The sequence below is a fragment of the Scophthalmus maximus genome, chromosome 12 (genome assembly GCF_022379125.1).
Source record: "Scophthalmus maximus strain ysfricsl-2021 chromosome 12, ASM2237912v1, whole genome shotgun sequence".
Classification (NCBI taxonomy): domain Eukaryota; kingdom Metazoa; phylum Chordata; class Actinopteri; order Pleuronectiformes; family Scophthalmidae; genus Scophthalmus; species Scophthalmus maximus.
In genome coordinates, this window is record NC_061526.1 from 17,995,883 (window position 1) to 18,015,000 (window position 19,118).

Genomic DNA, 19,118 nt, shown 5'->3' on the forward strand with positions numbered 1-19,118 from the left:
TAACATTATAGAAAAAAAAAACAAGATTTGAAAACAACTTTCCAGGGAATTAAGCAGAATAGTAAAAACGTTATTAATATCTTTCTCAGGTGTGAGGCCTCAGGTGATTCCCAAGGCAAACCGGACGACATTCAAGCTCTGGAGAAGAAGCTGCGGTCCCTCTTCATGGACCTCGGTGGAGGAGTGTCCTCCCCACAGGGAGACATCTTAGCTGCTGACACTGCCTCTGGAGCCTCTGTGGCAGGGACCACGTCCCCGATGGGCCCCAGCTCTACCTCTGCCACATCTATGACCACACCTGGCTCCAGCCTGCCAACCAATCCTCTCCAGCCCCCCTCCAGCCTGGCGCTAGGCTCACTGGGGTCCCCTGCTCCAGTCCAGGGACCTGGGACACCTATTTCCACCCCTGTACAGACAGGTGGGTAGTGTGTTCCTATATTTGTGTGCCATTGTGTTTTTAAATTATTGCTCTCTAACTTTATGATATTCAATTTCTACAGTCATCCCCACCTCTTCCTTTGGCCAGACCACTCCATCTAAAACCCCCCTCTCCAGGGTACCGGTGAGTGATACAGTTTTCATCACATAGGAATATCACTTTATTTTAACTCTTGTCAAACCATCAATATTTGTTTAATTGTGTGCAGGGAGCATGTGCATGTCTTTAGCTGAAACTGCCAAGCTAATTTACACTACTATACTTTACGTTTAGTTTTAATATGGAGTCATATGTGTTCCAACATGTTTCTGCTCACTTTCCTTACAACTCATCTGGCATGAACATTTCTTTTAACATTCTCCCCAGTGAACACTTTTATTCTTATAACCTCCTCTACAACTGTTTTTTTCTCTCATTTCTCCCACTCTGTCTTTTCATCACCTCTTGTTCTCGGGGGAATTAGGCCTGTTCATCTCCTTCAGAACTCCTGCCATCCTTCCCTGGACCTTGTCCAATACAGGTGTTTTATTTTTCTATGCTCATTTTAAAGAATCTCCACTGCGATGTACTTTATTCATACTTTAATCAGTTGTATCTGTATTGGACTTTATATCTGTGGGTTATAAATAGTGCCTCTGCTTATTTCAGTTCTTCTTGATTCAGAATGTGTTAAAGTTCATAGTGGATGTTAAATACTTTGAATTTCATCACCATCATGAACACATCTTGCTTAAAACAGGAAAAGAAAAATCCTAAATAGGGCTGCAACTAAAAGTTTATTATCGATTAATCTGTCGATTGTTTTTCTCGATTAATCGATTAGTTGTTTGGTCCATAAAATGGTGAAAAATGTTGAGTACTACATTCATTTACATGCTTTTGTTCAGTTTTGATGGTGTCATTAATTATACACCTTGTTACTAATTGGATCAAGATATAGGCTAATTGAATCAGAGCAAAACAATGCTAAGCTATGTTTAGTCAATCAGGGCTCATTGTTAAAATTCTTATTACTATATCAATAAGGATAGTATTTTTATACATAATGATATGGCAGCTGTATCCAGAATCACCAATAAAATAGAATATTTCAACTTATGTTCAAAGCAGCTAGTTGTGCTGCACTAAGATTTTTTTCTGTGAGTAGAACTACTTTTTTTTTTCAAAGTTTTCAAATCATTAATTTTCACCATTTCATCATTTAACACGGAAAATTATTAAATGAACATATTCTTAGCCACACGTTTGTTTGTTTTTTGCTGATCTGTGCTAATGTTGCTAATCACACTGTGTGTGTGTGTGTGTGTGTATCTGTCTTCCTTCAGTCCCAGCAGCCTCTCGAGGACCTAGATGCACAGTTGAGGAGAGCACTGAGCCCAGAGACTGTTCCCGTCAGCGCACACTCACAGGTAACTTCCACAGGTTCACATGTTAATTTCGTGTCTCAAACTGACATTGGATTATAGAAAAAACATATTAAAATCTCACTGCCCAATATAAATCCTTTTTCTTCTCTGTCGTGCAAACCCCAGGCCTCTCACAGTGGCATACCCGCAGTGGGACTACCATGTATGTATACTACAGCAATATGTATTTATATAGATAAATCTATCAATATGTGTGTCTGTTTTATATCTGTGACATTTGTTCTTCAGCACCCTTCTCTCTGGATGAAGATTCATCCTCTCCTGCTCCTACTCCAACAGGTGGAATTAAACTTGGAAGATTTCAGGTAAATAGTGTGTTTACCAGATCACAGGAGAATTTATACCAGATCAAAGGAGAATGTACGCTTTAGATCCTTGCATCAACGGGATTGTTAATCAACAACTATCGAGAATAGAAATTAACATTTATAAACACATAAATCTGGTACTCCTCCACCCCCTGTCCTTCTAAATCTATCGCCTGCTTAGGTCTCACTGGCTGCTGAGGAGCCTTCAGTCCAACGCCCGGCCTGCACTGAATCTTCCTCCACCACCTCCTCGTCTTCGTCCTCTTCCTCCTCATCCTCCAGTCTCTCCAGCCCGGAGAACACACTGCATAAGGACTCCTTGTCTCCACTAAAGGTGGGAGGAGGACAAGTGGGAGACATTGTTGATGGGCTCTCCCACCAACCCTCCCCCTTCACCTCCCCCTGCCCCTCTCCAAAGCCCACCAATACCATTGGACGCTTCCAGGTATTTCCTGTTTTTGAGGTTAAATGGCTGAGGGGTTACAGTCCAGCAAGTACTAGACATGTTATAAAAACCTTTGTTACAGCTGTGGTTTGGGTTAAAACAACAAATAAACAACTACATTTACAGGATGAGTCATTGACAACCTGTGTCACACTTGTCTAAGTTCTCCTCCAACTGACCTTCTTTTACAAATCTTTTGTCCTACATTTCAGGTCACCACCAACTCCGAGGCTCGTGTGGGTAGATTCTCAGTCAGTCGTGCCCAGGATCAGAGCCTTGAGTCCAGGCAGACCCCGCCACCTGTTGCCCAGGCTTCTAATGGACCCAGCAGTCCCGGGCAGATTTTGACTCCAGACTCCACTCATAAAGGCTCCATGCCAAGTCTCAACAACAACAACTCCTTCAATAACTCCTACATCAGCAGCGATAACGACTCAGAATTTGAGGATGAAGACTTCAAACGTGAAGTCGGCCGCCTCAGAGAAAAGTAAATTGCTAATCTTTTTAATTCTTGGAAATTGTGAGAAAAGATCATCCTTCTTTTCTTCCCCAAAAATTCTAGACTGTGCTGTGCTCTTTTCCTCTTCCCTCACCCTCAAGAATGAAGTTAACCACAAACTCTCCTTCCATGACTTTTCTTTCTTTCTCTTTCTTCTTTTTTTGGAGAGAGAAAACTAGGCCCTTCTCCACCACTCTCATTTTTTTCTGCCTGTCAACATTTTATTCCAAATATGAATTATTCCTTCTTTATGTCACCAGGCACATGCGTGAGATTCAGGCCCTCCATTCCCGTCAGAAGGAAGAAATAGATTGTCTCTTTACCAGGCTAGGAAAGGTAACTCACCTTGGTTACACCAGTGCACTATAAACACTATAAGCAGCATCATATATACAGTAAGTAACAAGCATCCATTCTTCTTTTGTTCTCGAATTAGGTTCCTCCGGCTGCTGTTCTCCCTCCAGTTGTAGCTTTGGCCGGCAGGAGGAGACGACCTACCAAAAGTAAATCGTCCAAATCGTCAAGAACCAGCTCCACGCACGGCAGCAAGAGTCCATTACAGCCAGGTAGGTTCTTTTTTTAAAAATTATTATTATATTAAAGGCTCAGTTTGTCCAAACTCCAAAAATAAAATGAAATATTTTTTCTTATACCTCTGTTAGTGTCGAGCCATGCACATACTTTTGTTTCATGAAATCTGGTACAGAAAATCCTACCAAAGATGATGAATGACTGGATGCCTGGATATATTTGTAGTTTTCAGTGAAATGTCCCAACAACTTTTGGAGGGCTTGAAATCTGGCACAGACATCCCCCTCGGGATAACTTTTCAATCAAGCCTCACCCTCGTCACGGCAGAATTTGAATTTCCATTTTCATTGGTTTATGATTAATAACCTGCAAAAAATAATGACATTGCCATCAGCCTCAGCTGTGTTTAGTGATAATTAGCTGATATTGGCATGCTAACATGCCAAACTAAAGTGGTAAACACATACATTATTAGCATGTTGAGCTAAGCATTTAGCTCACAGCAGTGTCTTACAGAGCTGTAAGCATGGCTATAAGAAAAAACACAAAGAAATTCCATTCACTCAACAAAACCTGGATGGATTGAGCCAAAAATATCTGCATGAGTAGATTTAATCAGATTGAGGTGAGGATTTGTTTTTTTTGTAATTTGGGTGAACTGACCTTTGAACCTTGGACTTTAAACAGTTACTCACCTTAAACTTTAACCCCACAGTCCACCACAGTCAAGATGGTCATTCACACTAATATAACACCGTCTCTGTGTTTATGCATGTGTGCACATGTGTGTGTATGTGTGTGTGTTTATCTGCTTGGTTACTTGTGCATGTGGGTGTGTGCTGGAGCAGGCTCGGAGCCTCAACATTTCTGACTGCGTCCCCCTTTCTGTTCTTCTCTGTGTGTGGTTGTGTGTGTTGGGTTGACTCTGTAAATGTCTGGGTGACGGGTGTTTTATCTGTCCTTATCTGTGTGTGTGTGCGTGTGTGTGTCTGTGTCTATTCTCTGTGGTGTGTCGTTCCTCTTCTGTCCTCTACCGCCTGTGCCTTGTGCTATTTCTAGGCAGCACTTTATCCGCCCAGAGCGTCCCGACCATGTTCCCCGGGCAGCTGGCTCTGTTAGCACCAGGAGGATTAGCTGATTCTGGCAGCAGCACTCTGCCCCAGCCCCTCAAACCCACTCCCTCCAGCGATAACCTGTGCTCGGCCTACACCAGCGACGCGGCGCTGTCTGTTCCCAGCCTGTGTGCTCCCACCCCAGGTAGGCATGCTGCTGGGAACCCCAGGCTGTAGCAGGCCTCATCACATCCCCACAAATTAAACACTTGGAGATACAATTGAATTTGAGCTTAAACAGCTAATTGTACTCTTTGTATGGAGGCGAAGACAAATGCACACAGTTTGTTTGTCCTTACTGTCTCACAAGACGACACTACTCATCTTTTTCTATCTTTCTTTTTCTCTCCCTGTCTCTGTGTAATGGCTGACTGACTCTTGTACATTATGCCTGTGAATCCTTCACTTGTGTATCTTTTCCTTCCCTGTCATCTGTCCCTTTTCTATCTTTCACTCGTCTACTTTTCACTCTTTCTCCTGGGTATCTCTCACTCTCTTCCTCATCTCATTTTCTGTCCCCTTTATCATCGTCTCCTCTCTCTGGATCTTCCTTCCTTCTTCTGCACTCCTCTTCCTCATCTCTTCTCTCCCCCTTTCCCCTCCCTCCTCCCTCTCTTCAGGCTGTGTAAAGTTCAGCTGGGGTTCGGAGCGTTTGGCCTTCAAGCCTGGCGGCAGGAGGACGCGCTTTCTGAGTACGCCCTGCTTGGCTCTTTGTGTGTAATGCTTTATTTCTTTGCTCTTCTCTTTTAACTGTCCTTACTTAATTTTGTCCTGTTTTTTTTTCATTCTATCCGTCAAGTCATGGTCATCATGTCTTTTCTTCCTTGATGGAGGAAAACCCTCTTTTTCTCTGATCACCAGTGTCCTGCTGACCAACCAAAACACTTATCTTCAGTAGCTTGAGGCGAGGCATTTAAACTGAAATCAGTGGAATCTGTTGCTTATTTCTTTTTATTTTACTTAACTACTTTACAGACATAATTACTGGGTATGCTGTCAATAGGGTTGAGATACAGAGGATAATAATTAGATGAAAAATTAGAGATAAAAACTACTGCAGGACAGAAAATTTACATGATGATAGATCATCCCAGAGCTCCCCAGTCTTTTTCTTTCTTTCTTTCTTTCTTTCTTTCTAGAAGCATACGTTATTATCCTTGTAGTTTCAGCAAGTGCAGTTTAATAATACAGAAAAATGTTGAGCAGCTGCTTTGTCAGAAATACAACAGCAGAGCAGCTGGTGTATTTTAGTGCCGCTAGTCTGTCTCCTATAAATATAAAAATATTTCATGTTGCACACAGCAGTGATCTGTGTACCTTGCTGAGGAGTTAGATGTATCGTTTTACTACTCCCTTAAACAAAAACAAAAGAAATTGTATAAAAAAAGAAATTTTAAAGGATTACATTTTAACCCTCAAAGTCGTTAGTACAATACAACTAGAGATGATGCCATGAAAACAAGTCAGGCAGATTAAACTAGCAGCTAGAAACAACCTTGGATTGTGTCTGTAGCTTCATTGTGCTGTACTTTCATATAGAAGTCAAGTGCAAACTGACTCAGAGCGCTGTGGTCAAAACCTTTACTTAACAGTTAAATGAGCCTTGAGTCCATTATAATCAGCACTGTGTGCAGAGCGGCCAGCAGCATAACCAGTACACTACGTCTAGTCCATTTCCCTCTCCGGAGTCAGATGGTGCAGTTCTGTTTGTGCGTCAGTCTGAATGTTAAATCCCGACTGCTTCCATTTCTAATCTGTGTCTCTGTTAAAACAAGCAGTATAACAAGGAAAGACAAGATGACTCCTGATTGACTTGAGAGTTCCGTCATACTGTTTTTCTATGGACATGAGATTTTCTATTTGTTTTTTATTCAACCTCATGAGTTAATCAACACAGTTCTGTGAATCAGTGTTTATTTATTTATTTATTCTTTATTGATAAATAAGATTATTTTTCTCAAGCCAAATTATGATAATAATGTGTAGTGTTGGTGAAATGTTTCGTGGTTGATGAAGGGATATTTATGAATGCTTGTAAACCCTCTGCAGCTCAGACCCCTTATCTCCCTTCCTACTTTCCTTCCCTACCTCACCTCTTGGCCTCACCCCCTCTCTCCTTCACCTGTCCCTCTGTCACTGCACAGCCAGGAGGGGAGAGAGACAGACCTGGGTCTCAATCCTTATAATGTCTTCTTGTTTTTTATAAGGTAGCTTAGACCAAAAAAGAAATTGGCATGAAGTCTACAGTAACGATCTTTTGATAGTCAAATCACTGAACAAATCAGAGATGATGGCAGCGAAATCATAGGTCTGGATTGATACTACGCCGATATACAGCCATCTATCTACATATCCTATGTTGGACCCAGTTCTGTTACTGTAGGGCCCTGTGAGCTGTAGAGAGGACTCAGAACCACATCAGAACCAGGGGTTGGTTCCCCAACAACATCGTAAAGCCACGGCACATGAGCAACACTTTGAGTCAGTGTACAAGGATGATTTTACCAACAGTTGCTATTAGTTTAACATTGTTGTTGAAGTAAAAGCAAAACTTGTTCATTTGTCTTACCATTAAACATTCTGTATGTATTTTCTTTAAAAGCTTTTGATAATAACAAAAAAAGTTTATATTCTAGGAGGAACTGTTGCTTGTTGCTGCAACAGTAACTGTCAACCAAGTGTGTATAAGTTTGCTGTCTGCACTTCCTCAGGAGGTTGCCCACATATCGTGGCTTTTTGTCAAAGACAGCATCTAAACCCAGTTGTTTATGTGACGTGTTGCAGATCACACAGCACTGACACTTGCAAACAACTTTGAATATCAAATGTACTAAAATTGCTGATACATACAAGGGTTTCAAGGGTCAGTGTGCACTGGGTGACAGGTGGTGATCTCAGTAAGAAATGTTGTTGGGAAACGTAACCGCAAAATATTGTTGATTGACTTTGTTAAGTTGAAGTGATCCCTCTAGGATGCATTGCGTGTGGTTGTCGGTTGTTGTGGGCGGGGGTTTAACTCTGACTCTCTCCCAATCCTCCAATCGTTTGTCTTCCGGGCCGCACAGGGAAGATGGTGAAAAAAGTCTGCCCCTGCAACCAGCTCTGTAGTAACTATCTCTCTTTTTGGTCTTCCCTCCCTTCCTCCATCCATGCCCCTCCTCCATCCTTGCACTCGCTCGCCCAGGCTTCTTCCTGCCCTCTGATGCACTCTAGATTTAAACTTTGACCGTCTGCCAGATTTGAGATCAGATCAATTATTTTTTGGGGCTAATGTGTCTATTATGAACATTGTATTTTTGATTTGAAGATTTTGATGAAGACGGTTTTGATTAAAAATCCAGTTTGAGCTCTGAAGTGACTGATTTGACCAGCCATCACAGACTCAAACATAGCGCATGCAATCGCAAGCTCAGATGAACACACATGTTCAAACACACACTAACTCACCTGAACAGCTGTTTGCCACTCTGCCCCAACCCTCCATTTCCTCTCTTCTCTTCTTGGCTTGTGGTCTTTGGACTACGTTGCCCAGAGTTCCATGCTGCTGCAGTCAGTCATGACTCAGCGTCTCCTCATATTTACTTTCCTCCATTTTATTTAGCATGACATGACAGTTTTTGTCCGACCAGCTGTATGATTAGTTTTCTTCTGGCTGATTCCTGCATATTATGTCCTTGCTCACGTTATGTCTGATAGGAAGCAAGATCATAAAGATATTTCACTCATTTTATCAACATGGCTTTGGGTTCCATAGTCTGCAAAGGAAATGCATCAGCTCCTTGTATTATATTGCAGTATTTCACTTATTATAAATATATATTCTTATTAATTCTAATATCTCTTTTCACTTGCCCGACTGATATGATCCAACAACGTATTTTTGTGAATATATATTCTCAGTGCCTTAGCTGCAACATTTGATCAAAGTGAAACCTTTTATTCTGAAATCCTGTGACAAAACTGCAGCAGCAGAGCGTGTGTAGAGTATCACACAGCAAAGGGCTGAGTTTGTACACTGTCTCCCTCATTTCATCTCTCAGTGAAAAGTTCTCTCTTGGCTTGTTAGAGAGACTCTCACATGAAGGAGTACAGACTCTGAATGTAGTATTGTGATGGTACTGGTCTAATATCAAGCTCTATACAGTTTGTAGTGTGCACTTTGTGCTGCCATGATGACTTTGATGCTGAGGGTTGAGCAGAGAGCAAACTATCTACTGCTGTGACAGGACTTGAGTGCCACCTATTGGTAAAAAAAAAAAAAATTAAATCACTGATATCATGATACACGGGGCAACTCTGATCAACAGCAGGACCCAGTGGGCTGGATCAACATCGCCTCTGTTGTGTAGGAGAATTCTGTTGAAGAGTGGCAGCTTTGCAGATTGCTTTTGTGTATCACTAATCTGATACCATATTAAAAATGAGATTTACATCCTGATAAGCTATTTTGTCACAATTGTTGGATAGAAGTGTCCATGTTCTGCAGTAAATGTTGCTCTAATGTCACAGTTTGTCTCTTTTCTCATCTCCCAATTATCATCATTAAATCCATCATATAACAATATAGTTCTAGGGCCATGTAGACATACTGATCTGCCCTAAAACTCTGCCCCTGACTGGCCCTTGACCCCATGGAAACTGCCCCTTTTTCATGGTCAAGAGTGGACATACATCCCTGTTCATTCAGAATACAGTAGTTTTAAGTTCTTGTTTGAATGATATCTCACATCTTTTGCTCTCTCTCTCTCTCTCTCTCTCTCTCTCTCTCTGTTTGTCCTCACAGGGACTAACAGCACCATCGCAGTGAGTGGTTCGGGAGGTTTGGGTCAGAGCCAGACGGGCTCTCAGTATCTGCCCACCAACATGTCGGTCCCCCACCAGAGGAAAGGAACCTTCACCGACGACCTCCACAAACTGGTGGACAACTGGGCCAGAGACGCCATGAACCTCTCACAGGTTTACTGCCGTTTTATGTTTGATGCTCGCAGAGTTTGTTTTGACATGGAAAATGTTCTTCCACCGTGACTCACCAGCTCCTGTATTTAGTTTAGTCCGAAGAAGACACAAGGAAGAAAGTAAACTCTAAATGTTAGTTTTTTAAAAGCCAAAGTGATTGGCGAAGTAAAACAAAAACTCTGCCAAAACCAACTGGCTGATGGGATGTTTTCTAAACATCGACAACGTCCTGTATCCAGTCGGCACTGACAACAGTTTTAATGTTGCCGCCAGACTCCTGTTTCAGTTCCTGAGGCTAAACATTTAAGAATTCATGAGAAAACAGTTTAAAATACAACACAATTATAATTACATATATATATATATATATATATATATATATACTGCTGGGTTAATAATATTGAGCATTAACAATAATCTTTTCCAGGGTAAGAGGAGTACCAAACAGCTGCAGCAGGCTCCAGCGCAGGGACACAGCTACGAGGTTTGTCTAAACACACACTGAGTCCATACATGAATGGCCTGTACAGCCTGAAATGGAGACCAGGAAGTAAAAGCTGCAGATTACTTTTCACAGGGATTTTTCAATCACTATGTAGCCTGAGTTTGTACCTTATCCAGGCAGCAGTAACTCCACACTTCACTAAAATTGTCTTCCAAATTAAGAAAAAAATGTTTTATCACATTTTTAACATGTGCTTGATTTTGATAAAATACCTTCTCTGAATGTAAGAATATCACCACATTAAGGTTGGATCTTTCTCCTCTTGTGAAATATCCCCTGCCACTCCAGGTTATTCAGTCAGCAAGTCTGGGCAGGAAGTACTCGGCTCCCAGCCAGCTGTGTCCCAGCAGCATCGGAGGCTCTGCACACCTCCCTTCGAACCCCACCACCGCTACCTCTCTGGCCGTCCGCAAGGGCTCCCTGAGCCACCCGCCTGCCTCCTCGACACCCCCGCAACCCCAGCCTCCCCAGTTCATCCACTACACCCCCACCTCCGCCTATAGCGCACAGTGGTCTGGTCCGGCTCATGGTTTGTCAACCTCGCACCAGGCTCCTGCTCAGCCTGGTCCTCTGCTGGTCAGCACCTCCCAGCCCCTGGGCCCCTACCCCAGCCCACAGGGCCAGATTCCCGGGCAGGGGCAATTCCAGGCTTTCCATTTGACCAACACTCTGCAGAAGTCAGTCAGCAACCCAGGAGGACCCAATCTGAGGACCACGTAGGGCACGGGGATGGGGGCTGGTTGAATCACGGCCCCGACTGGCGTGAACTGGTGTGGAGCGGAGTGTTTTGGGGCTTGATCAGTGGGAAGAGACAGAAGAACTGAGGAGCTTAAAGCATTGGAAGCTGACTTGTCCAGAAGGAGAACGGAAAAAGAAAAGGAAAAGCTGAAGGGAGAGGAAACGGGGAAAGAGAAATGTTGAGTGCGATCTGCTGTCTGCTGTTTTTGACTCTGCCAAATGCTCAAGGATAAAGGAAAAGACTGAGTGCAATGTTAAAAGGCCAAAGATTTTCTGACAGGGTATGGGACTGTAGTCAATGGCTGAGTGTGTGTGTGGGCTATTATTGAGTGGTCACACTCCATTTCGTGCTTTAGATTGAGTGAACAAGTTCACACATGGCACACACACTTGTCCTGGTCAATGGTGGGAAGATACAAAACGCAGTTGAAGGGGACGAATGTGGTGATGATGTAAATGTGAGAAAACGATGTTCAGATCTGCGTCGGCGGTTATTAGCTTATGCGTGATCAGTTCAGGAAGCGTTTTTTCTTCAGTATTCAGACGTTTTTTCTTAACAATTAAAAAAAGCACAAAGGATACCGAGAACAAATCAAACTAATGCGTACGGAGAATGGTTGTAGCTCAGCACTTGGAGGAGTCGTGACTCGTCAGCTTGAATACAGTCGTGACAGCTTCTCGCCTGTTACTCAGCGCTGGCAAACCTTTCGAACAGAGCGAGGGAGAGGGAGAGGTGGAGGAAAGAAAGTAGAGCGTCTGTATGAAGTACAGGAACGTATGTTGAAAGAGCACTTAATAGACACAACAGATGCTTCTGCGCGCCAAACACCTCCTCACCGTCACGACTCTGCATCGTCCTCCATGCCGCTCTCCGCCTCCCTGTTGCCATTTGAAGCAATAACATCAGAAACCTTCTAGAGGAAGAAAAAAAAAGCCCAAACACGAGAAAAGTGGCCTTGTTATCAGAATAATATCCCTGTCCCTGTACAGTTTGTGTTTGTTTTTTAGAATTTCAGTTATGATGATGATGATTCCATTTAGTTGTTTTATGTTTAGGTTTTGTTTTTTTGTTGGGTTTGGTTTGATTGCTGCCCCCAGCTAGCAATCTGACACACACACACACACACACACACACACACGCACACATACACATTCACACAAACACACACACAGAAGGTGTTTAATGGACGTAAACTCATCGACTAATGTCTCAGTTCGTGGTGTCGTCATTAGACTGGTTTCAACATTGGTGTTGAAATGGTTGCAATGTACATTGTTATCATCATTACTGTTGTTAATGATTATTATTCTATTTAAAAAAGAAACCAACAAAAACGTGTTCTGTCGATGGACCTGTTATACATGCACATCGGTGCTCGATGTGGAAACACTGTGATTTATTGTTGTTTATTATTAGCAGATGTTGTTGGACGACATTAGTTTTGGGGTGAAATGTCACAAATGAAAAACAAACAAAAAAAACATACAAAAAAGGGTTTGGGGTTTTTTCACTTTCAATTCACTGCTCCCCCGCAAATGGATACTCATCAAAATGTGAAAATTAAAAAAAAACGCCTCTTTCCAATAAACGTCCTCACGTCCACTCACTGAGGACTTGCTCCAAAACAGATGCCTTACCAACAACCAATCAACTGCAGCGTCAGTTCCTCTCTGGAACTGATTGAATTGAAAGTGGAAACTGACCTCCAAGCCCGACCCTAAAGAAAAAAACCTGGCGTGAACAGCAGGATAGTCAATATTTAGATTTTTTTTTTTTAAGTAATGCTAGCTATTTTTTTCCCTCAATACAGTACTTATACAGTATATCAGACACTTTAAATAGCCTCCCTCTTCCCTTTCTCCCCTGGTTTTGTTAGATGAATGTGAATGTATAAACCAACGGTGTCCATTTTAATGTACTTGAAAAAGAAAAAAAAGTCTGTCTTTTATTTTTGCTCTGTCTGTTTGGCCCCCCCCCCCCCAGAGCCTCTGGTGAGTACCGGAGGTATTTACTAGTGCCTTGCATCCTTCCTGTTGCTTCTCGACCCCCGGGGGTGAAGGACCTGAAGTAAAGTGCAGCGTGTGTGGAGAAGTGTCTGTGGTGTGACTTTGAGTTGGGTGGTTGATGGTTGGACCTGGTCCGTGCAGCGGGAGGTGCGGTGGTGAAGGCTGCTGTCCGTTGGCTCTGTGCGCCTGCAGCTGGTTTGTGGTTAATTCTCTTTTGAGTGCAACTTCTTCAAAATACAAAAAAAGACCTGACTGTGTCTGAAGGCCCAGGTCCACCAGCATCAGGATGGAGAGATGGGGAGAACGTGATAATTTATCAGTGCCATTTTTTTTTTCCTGGGTTTTAAATGTATATATGTGGGAGGGGATCGGAGGGGGCCGTTTTAAGGAGGGAGTTTTTGAAGATTGTATTTGAAGCTTGGACCGCTCCGTACTTTAGAGGCTCTGGGCCCAGGTGCAGCGTACAGTCGGGAGAGGATCCATCGACACAGTGACCTGAAGTTAATTTCATTTTAATGCTGACATATCTCTGGTGTCACACTGATTTTATACCCCCCCAAAAAATTTTCAATTTCTTTTATTTACGTCCATGAGAAATTGGCGCAGAGTATCAGAAACAAAAGGAACAACAGATCTCTGAGGTGAAATAACCAAAGCTGTTCAAACTTGGCCGAGTTTTGTTTTCACATATGAACGCATCACTCGTTGTTACCAATATTGTCACGCAATATTTATCCCAAATAGGAAAGATTGTTGAATGTGTTACCTTTTTTATAATCAAGTATAATTTTATTTATTCACGAGGCCAGTAGCACTATGCTCTGTCCTTCTAACAGATTTGATTGGGGATGCCTCCTCGTCTGAGAACTGCTGCTGCTGCTGGGCTAAAGGTATGAATATTGTCTCATCCCTTCCTGTTCCCACTGTATGTTTCTGAAGCGTCACCGTCGGGGGTCCAACAGGCCTGACGGGTGCTGGTGGTGTTGAGCACAGCGGTGGTTTGGATGGTTGTAGTGGCCGTGAGGATGGTGGTTAAAATGGTGGAAGTGATGAATTGTGTTTTACATTCAAAGCCTTTAACACCTTGTTCTGCTTTATCTTCTCATTTGTCAGCGCAAATGAAACACGTCTGGTACAAACTTTGACATTCACTTCAAATCTTTTTTTTTCTTCTTCTTTTTACCAAGAAGGAGTTTTCAGGATTCACATACACACATTACGAAAAGGTTACTTTGTAAAGTTTGTACAAAAAGAAAAAAAAACATTGCTTTTGCCTGTTTTTTTTGTTGTTGTTGTGATATTTTCCATTTCTCGTGAAACATTGATGCAGCATTTTTACTACTAGGCAAGTTTGGTTGAAGCTGTGAATAATCATTGAGCCACTTTGCTTTAGTTCTGGTTGTGAGCATTCTGTCAAATCTTCCCACCGACTCAAGTGCCATTTGACGAGTGACACCATCAGAAGTGAAGGAAAAAACGATAGAAAAGAAGAAATTTGAGTATAATTATCTACTGTTACTCACTGGAGCTGTTCGGGTTGCCAGGCAACATCCTGGAGTTTCACCTTGCAACCGCTCGAGCCTCAAAGGATTTCCACAAGTGGAAGTTTGATAATATTTTGTCTCTACTACACGATCACTATGAAAGGAAAGCCTTCTGTGCAATGGCCGCAATGCAATATTATTTAAAGTTACAGTATCGAGCCCTGAGGTCACAGCTGGGTGAGGATGCGTTTGAGAATTCAGTGGAGTTGTGGTGGAGAGCTCTTACTGTGAAATGTTCTTGAAGTTCAAGTGGGGGGAATGGGATTCATGTTCTGGTGACGCGTGAGAAGTGCAGCAGTAGTTTTAACTCACTCGCTTTAGGATCAGATGCAGTTTCTGTTGGTGTGTTTACAGTTTGGGCCCGTTCAGGATTCGCTGACCCTTTATGCTTTTTACTGTAGAAGTGCCCACATGTGAAATAAAAAGAAAAAAAAAGCCTTCTCATGCACCAACAGATCAACACACACACAAACACACAGATTCATTCATCTCCTCACTGGTTAATGTCGCTTTCTCCTGTGGAATGATGTTGAGTCTCGAGTTTCTCTGACTATTACTGACATTTTTCCCCCCCATTTTTTCAACATGTTGATTTTGTTTCTGTTCTCACGTTCTATTTTTATTATTTCTCAATCAGTTTATCGGCAGTTTTAATGTCTCTAACGGCAAATAACTTAATTCAACGGTTTCATTTTTATTTCTGTATCGTGTTTGACGTTGTACAAAGGTGGTTGAATAAATAAACATGGATGAATGAATGAAAGAAAGAAACAAAATACATGTAGGGAGTCATCGGCAGCCTTTAATGGTTTGTTTTGCACTAAGTATAGAGTGTTCAAGCTTCATATTAAAAAAAAACTGCGCTTTGCGCTACAACACAATGAAATTTGTTACTTTATTTGTAAAGACTTAATAAAAGTGGTTTAAATGAACGGAAACGACTGGACTTTAATGAAGCACTTGAACCTGTGTGGATCAGAGGAAACAATGTTTCGGCTTTTTATACTTTAATCTGTAGGACGGTGTCTTTGTAACAGGCCTCCAGCTCAAAATGAAGCACCAGGTGAACTTCCATAAAGGACCAACAAGATGGACGGACAGGTACGCAATGACATGGACGAACAATACACACAAAGACAGTGTTTCATCATATTGTACGTTTATTTAAATCGGTCAGACTCACCAAGTAAGAAAAAAAAATCAATGTTAAATTTTTGGTAATAACAATGATTTTAACTTGAGCTAATTGATCTATGTCTCTATTTTTTTCAAGTCTTTATGAAATGACTTGACAACATGTCAAGAAGGGATCCACTAATAACGTCTTGGCTAAATACAGTAATACAGTGAATAATACAGTATCAGAATAACTTTGTAGACCTAAACCAGACTTGTATTTTCTCAGTTGTTGCAGTACTTCTCTTCTCCACATGGCGGCAGCACTTTCCCTTTATTCCCCTGCAGGATTTACTGTACATGCTGCTTCTCCTTCCTTCTTTCCTTCCTTAACCTGACCACATTAAACAGGGTCTCAGGAAGCAGCTTGTTGCGAGGTGTGAATCCTGGACTTATTACTGTATGTGTCACTATGGTAACAGTGAAAACAACACGGTCAGCCCAGAGCAAATAGAGGAAAGGGAGGAAGGAAAATGAGACTTAGCCGGTAGATTATAACAATAAAAGTCCGTCACACTCCTTTTGCATATCCTGCTATGATATGAATACTTCACTTTTTCTTTTTTAAATGTAACGCTTTGTGGCTGCTTTCTGGTGTGAACCCCAACCATGTGCTGCTGGGAGATTTACATGTAAACATGTATCTTGAACTTCCATTCAAACCCTTTGCCCCATAACCATAACCATAATTTATTTAATTTCATTTGTAATGTAATAATGTAATAATGCTTCTCTGACAATCATGAGACGACACCAAACCCCCAACTTCCCACACACTTTTATTCTGTTTATACCATGAATAAGGTGTAAAACAAAATGCCCACTTATAATTCCAACGAATGGAATTTGCATCAATGAAGAATAATAAAATTGACAATTTTGTGCATTTTGGGAGTTACCCTTCACTGTGGCTGGAGGACAACAATGACCTTGGTTACACCAGAAACAGGTGAATAATTCACTGAGCACCTAATGGAGCTGAGGACTGGTAATATAATGTATTGTGTAGCAGAGATGACTTAGTAGAATTGGACTAGATAATAATTATTATCATGACATAGTTATTCTAAATTACTATTGGTATCATATGTCTGAACTGGTTGTTACTGTAGTGTCGAGACAAACCACTAATATTCTGTATCTATAAACACAGATAAATACCTGTTACATAACCTTTTTCAGCTGACTGAGAGTTTCCATATTGGTCAAATGAAAGGCTGAGTTTGTGTGTGTGTGTGTATGTGTGTGTGTGTGTGTGTGTGTGTCTGTGTGTTTACTAAACAGTGGTCACCCTTTGCATTTCTGTTTGTCCCAGGTGTCTCTGTTTGGTTTGTTGTTGTGCTTTTAAATGATCTTTTAATGGCCCAAAAAATTCAGAACCTTATTAATGATTCACATTTGTCAGTAGAAAGTTTGTTACTTTACCCACACCTCAAATAATAATCCATTAGTCGCCTGTGCTTGGACTTAAAATGATAAAATGAATATAGGCTTTTAACATCAACATAGCTTTATCTGTTTTTACATTACATGTGACATAAGTTTGTTTTCCTTCTTGTTCTTCTCATCCTTGTTTTCTTTTTACTCATTTATCCCTCTGCTGTTTCCCTCTTACCTTCAGCTGCCCTTCCATGAAGCCTTTTAAACTCATGACTCCAGCCGGGACAAGTGTGGACCGGGACCGGGCTGCTGAAGTGCTGACTTGTGATCTGGATGAAGGCAGGTTAGTACTGACTCTGCTCTGTGGTGGTTGAAATGAGGCCGAGCAGCGCTTTGACTTTCTCTTCAGATATTCAATTCTCACCCAAGCTGATGATTTTCGATTTTTCGAGAGGAGTCTGAGGTGGTGAAAGCACAAGGCCTTTTTTTTTTTTTTTTCAGGATCTGAAACAACTGAACAAAAGACTGCGCCTGTACGGCAAGGAAGTATGACTAATTATCAGGGAAATAACTTCACATTGGTAGATTGAGATTGAGATTAAAGAAAAACCCTACTACTACCAGAAGGGAAGTTCATTCCATAAATAAAACAACACATGACGGATCAGCAGTCCTCGTGAGTATAGAGAAGTGGATTACATGTCAACGATCACTATCAACATTTAGTGAGTGACATTGTGACAATGTTTGGTTAGAAATAATCCCCATCCCTCCCCCGTGTAGCAGCCGTGATGTTGCAACCTCGGCGTGTTTTAGTGTAATCGTGTAGCTGTGTAAAGCAGCGGCTGCAGGTTTGCACCGGGGCGTTGTGGACTGTCATCACAGGTTCCTGTTTCCTCCGTCCTGCGGGCAGCAGCCGGTTTACACCGCCCAGATGAACCTGGTTTTAAATGGAGTAGGTCTGCTGACACACTGTGCGTGTGTGTGTGTGTGTGTGTGTGTGTACGTGTCCCCTGTGTGCGGTTGTTTGTGTGCGTGTCGGAGGAGCTGGAGTGTAGCTGAACACCAACAAACATCTGTGTATCGCTACACAGACCATCTGTCCCGCAGGGCCACAGCAGCGTCCCGTCACTTCACCCTGCAAAAAGTGCCACTGAGCAAGGCACTGGACCTCTACCAGTGAGCTTGCTGAAACGATATCATGCAGGTCAGGGTTGCTTTAAGTGCATGAATTTACTGAACGTTGCAGTGAGATTTGCAGGAAATTAAAAAAAAACAAACAAATAGAACAAAGTTATTTTGGAGGGGAAAAAAAGGGTTAAATCAGCAAAGTTTGAGTTCAGCTTTTCTAGAAGGCTCTGACATTATAATGACGTGAATCCACAAGTTCGATCCTGCTCTCATCCTTAAAATCAAACTTGTTTTTTTATATACTTTCTCACTTCATCTATCTTTAGCCAACCAGAAAGGAGAAGCCCTCACCGAATGAAACAGCCTGAATCTAGTGTGTGCGTGTGTGTGTGTGTGTGTGTGTGTGTGCGTGTGTAATCTTGCACGCATAAGGAACCAAGACTTAAAAAAAACAATTTCAACCTCATACACCGTGTATGACATGTGATTATCCACCGATGTCATATTCAGAAAAGATTTCCTCCTAGGGAACAGTGCATCTCCTATGATCCTATACGCTGTTGTTCACTGTGTGCTCTGTGGCTTTTGAACCTGCACCTTCCTTGTGAACATCAACTTCAAAGTGTGCTGTATAAGCACAAATTGCCCACAATAAACCATATCAGACAGAGGTCGTGAAAGAGAAACAGAAAAGCTTCTTCATTTATTTTATTTTTTTACTGCTGCTACTCTGCAGAAATAGATGATCAGATTATAAACATGCTCCTTATTACAAGGGGAGGGGCCCGAGGAGGTTGAGGGCTAAAGCTCGTGTGTGTGTGTGTGTGTGTGTGTCAATATATTCTGATCTGTACATTAGATACTGTGTGTCCAGCTCGTGAGCCCAGACAGAGTTGATCACTTGTGAATGCAAGTTGGCT

At 42.0% G+C, this 19,118-nt stretch overlaps 1 protein-coding gene across 13 annotated transcripts in view; it reads left to right on the forward strand.

The window, feature by feature from the left end:
* The window catches only part of wnk1b (WNK lysine deficient protein kinase 1b), a 79,752-nt gene extending 64,309 nt beyond the window's left edge, over positions 1-15,443 (forward strand). For 6 of the 13 annotated variants that reach the window (XM_047335939.1, XM_047335941.1, XM_047335940.1 and 3 more), the window contains 16 exons: positions 90-418; positions 501-562; positions 903-959; positions 1,765-1,848; positions 1,972-2,008; positions 2,095-2,171; positions 2,356-2,619; positions 2,832-3,106; positions 3,379-3,454; positions 3,555-3,684; positions 4,709-4,906; positions 5,382-5,474; positions 7,827-7,868; positions 9,545-9,717; positions 10,145-10,201; positions 10,511-15,443. In XM_047335939.1, coding sequence (XP_047191895.1) covers positions 90-418; positions 501-562; positions 903-959; positions 1,765-1,848; positions 1,972-2,008; positions 2,095-2,171; positions 2,356-2,619; positions 2,832-3,106; positions 3,379-3,454; positions 3,555-3,684; positions 4,709-4,906; positions 5,382-5,474; positions 7,827-7,868; positions 9,545-9,717; positions 10,145-10,201; positions 10,511-10,942 — 2,386 coding nt within the window. In that variant the 3' untranslated portion in view covers positions 10,943-15,443. Of the gene's footprint in view, positions 1-89; positions 419-500; positions 563-902; positions 960-1,764; positions 1,849-1,971; positions 2,009-2,094; positions 2,172-2,355; positions 2,620-2,831; positions 3,107-3,378; positions 3,455-3,554; positions 3,685-4,497; positions 4,907-5,381; positions 5,475-7,826; positions 7,869-9,544; positions 9,718-10,144; positions 10,202-10,510 lie in introns of those variants that run through there. The other 7 variants (XM_047335942.1, XM_047335943.1, XM_047335945.1 and 4 more) reach the window with 7 other exon arrangements.
* The last annotated feature ends 3,675 nt before the right edge of the window (positions 15,444-19,118 follow it).